Source organism: Antrostomus carolinensis, unplaced genomic scaffold (genome assembly GCF_000700745.2).
Source record: "Antrostomus carolinensis isolate BGI_N321 unplaced genomic scaffold, ASM70074v2 scaffold44516, whole genome shotgun sequence".
Lineage (NCBI taxonomy): Eukaryota > Metazoa > Chordata > Aves > Caprimulgiformes > Caprimulgidae > Antrostomus > Antrostomus carolinensis.
This window is the reverse complement of record NW_010320597.1, coordinates 825-2,681: the sequence shown is the minus strand read 5'-3', so window position 1 is coordinate 2,681 and position 1,857 is coordinate 825. Positions and strand designations below refer to the sequence as shown.

Below are 1,857 nucleotides of genomic sequence, written 5' to 3'. Positions count from 1 at the left end.
GAATGCCTCATTGCATGAACAAATCTTTTTGAAAGCAGTTTTAGCAGAGTTTCGCAGGGCAGGAGTTGAGGAGGCAACAGTTCAACAGGTATGTTTGTGTTTCAGAGTACTTCCTCCCCCCCGCCCCTTAAAGAGGGGGGACACTGTCAAAATTACCAGGCAAAAATGTAAATATTTGGAGTATTTGGCAAGGCAAATGAGGGCATGGTTGTCCAGGCCAGGTGTAAAGCCTATTTGAATGCTATCACCTGTTTTTCAGTGGGACTAAATAGTTACAGTTGGAAACACCTGCTGTTGTATTCATGTTACCAGTGATCTGGATCACAAAGTGGTTTGGGTTTTTTTTTTGCCTCCATCTGGAAATGTTGCATGCCTCCACCTAACATGCTTTATATCAGGAAAAATAAAAGAGAACCTGAAAATATCAGGCAACATAGTGCAAGGAGGAAAACTGAGAGCTGATTCCAACTTCTATATCACTGTCCTTCTCAACAGAGGCAGATATATCACTAGTAGCTTCCATTTTTTTAGCAGACCCATAAAACACTTGGCAGCGGCAGAGCTGTGAAGACTCTGCACAGTCCTAAATGTTAATACTTATAAAAATGTTTAGAACTAACATTCTAAAACAACCTGCTAGTTTTACCTGGTTCTACAGGTTTGTAAGTAAGCTGTTAATTGCATTTTCCGTTACTGGCTCCTGAACATCTGCATCAGTTGATTGCGTACGTACACTGGGTAATTGGTTCTTGAACTTCAAAGAATATTTTGTTAGACTGATGTGTTACATTTTTCACTTAGTTTTCCTGTAACACTAAAATTATTTTCTTCTGCTGTTTCTAAATAGAAAAGCAGAAGACCCCAACTTAGTCTTGTTACTGGTTTACTTGTCTGTGTGATTTGTGACAAGTCCATTCTCCGGTGCTTGAAGGTGTGTCATGCCTTTCTAAGCTGTGATCTTTCGTGTTTGTAGTCAGTGTGACTTGTGTTTACTGGTCACTGGGCCTGAATGTCACTTCTGAGTGAATTGATACGTAATTAATTGTATGTCTTAATCTTCTGGATAAGCTTTAAGTCCATATAGTCCAGGGGAGAAGAGGTGTACTAACAGATAAAATGATCCAGTTAAAAAATTGCAGACGAGGTAGGTTGCTAATTGTTTTGCTTTTTGGCTATATAAAAAAATGAAAGTATAGCTTGGAATTATTACTTCTTTGACAAAGTCCTAATGGTTTGTGCTAAAACAGCAGCATGTGTGCATTTCATCTGAATGGACTGAAACTAGGTTGTTTGTTTTTTTTCCTCCCCTCCCATAGATATGGAGGAAAGGAAGCTTCTCTTTTTCACCTTGACCTACTCAATCACAGCAGGAGGTAAACATGACCTGTGTCCTTTTCTCTATTTTTTGGTTTTTTGATAGGTCTATCATCAACACGTAGCGTTGTGCAGAATTGAAGGCATGCAGAGTCCCACAATATCGGAAATTATGGCAATTTGTTCAAGGCTTGGTGCCTGCAGGCTCTTGCTGGTGGAGTCCAGTGATAAGTATCTTCACATGCGGGTGCGACTAAATATCAGCCAGGACGATGTCACGTATGCACTCAAGGATGAATGAGGCAATAGAGATTTTTTTTTTTTTAGTATATATAAATATTTTAAATATTGTCTATTTTAACATTTTTTTTTTAACTGGTGATAAGATGGAAATAGTGAAATGTATTTTTTTGAAATAGACTGCTTGAATGTTTGGTGTATTAAGGCACCTTCTTGTATAATAAAGAATTTGCTTGGAAGTATTTTAAATATTTGAAATCAAACTGTTTTTAGAATATTTTTAGATGTTGGTGACTGGGTCCC

General features: G+C 37.9%; 1 protein-coding gene across 1 annotated transcript in view; it reads left to right on the top strand.

The window, feature by feature from the left end:
- The window catches only part of ORC1 (origin recognition complex subunit 1), a 17,771-nt gene extending 16,156 nt beyond the window's left edge, over positions 1-1,615 (top strand). Inside the window, exons 15-16 of the mRNA XM_010169629.1 lie at positions 1-88; positions 1,421-1,615. The exon at positions 1-88 is cut by the window's left edge and continues 15 nt beyond it. Of these exons, the coding sequence (XP_010167931.1) occupies positions 1-88; positions 1,421-1,615 (283 nt within the window). The remainder of the gene's footprint in view (positions 89-1,420) is intronic.
- Positions 1,616-1,857: the final 242 nt, after the last annotated feature.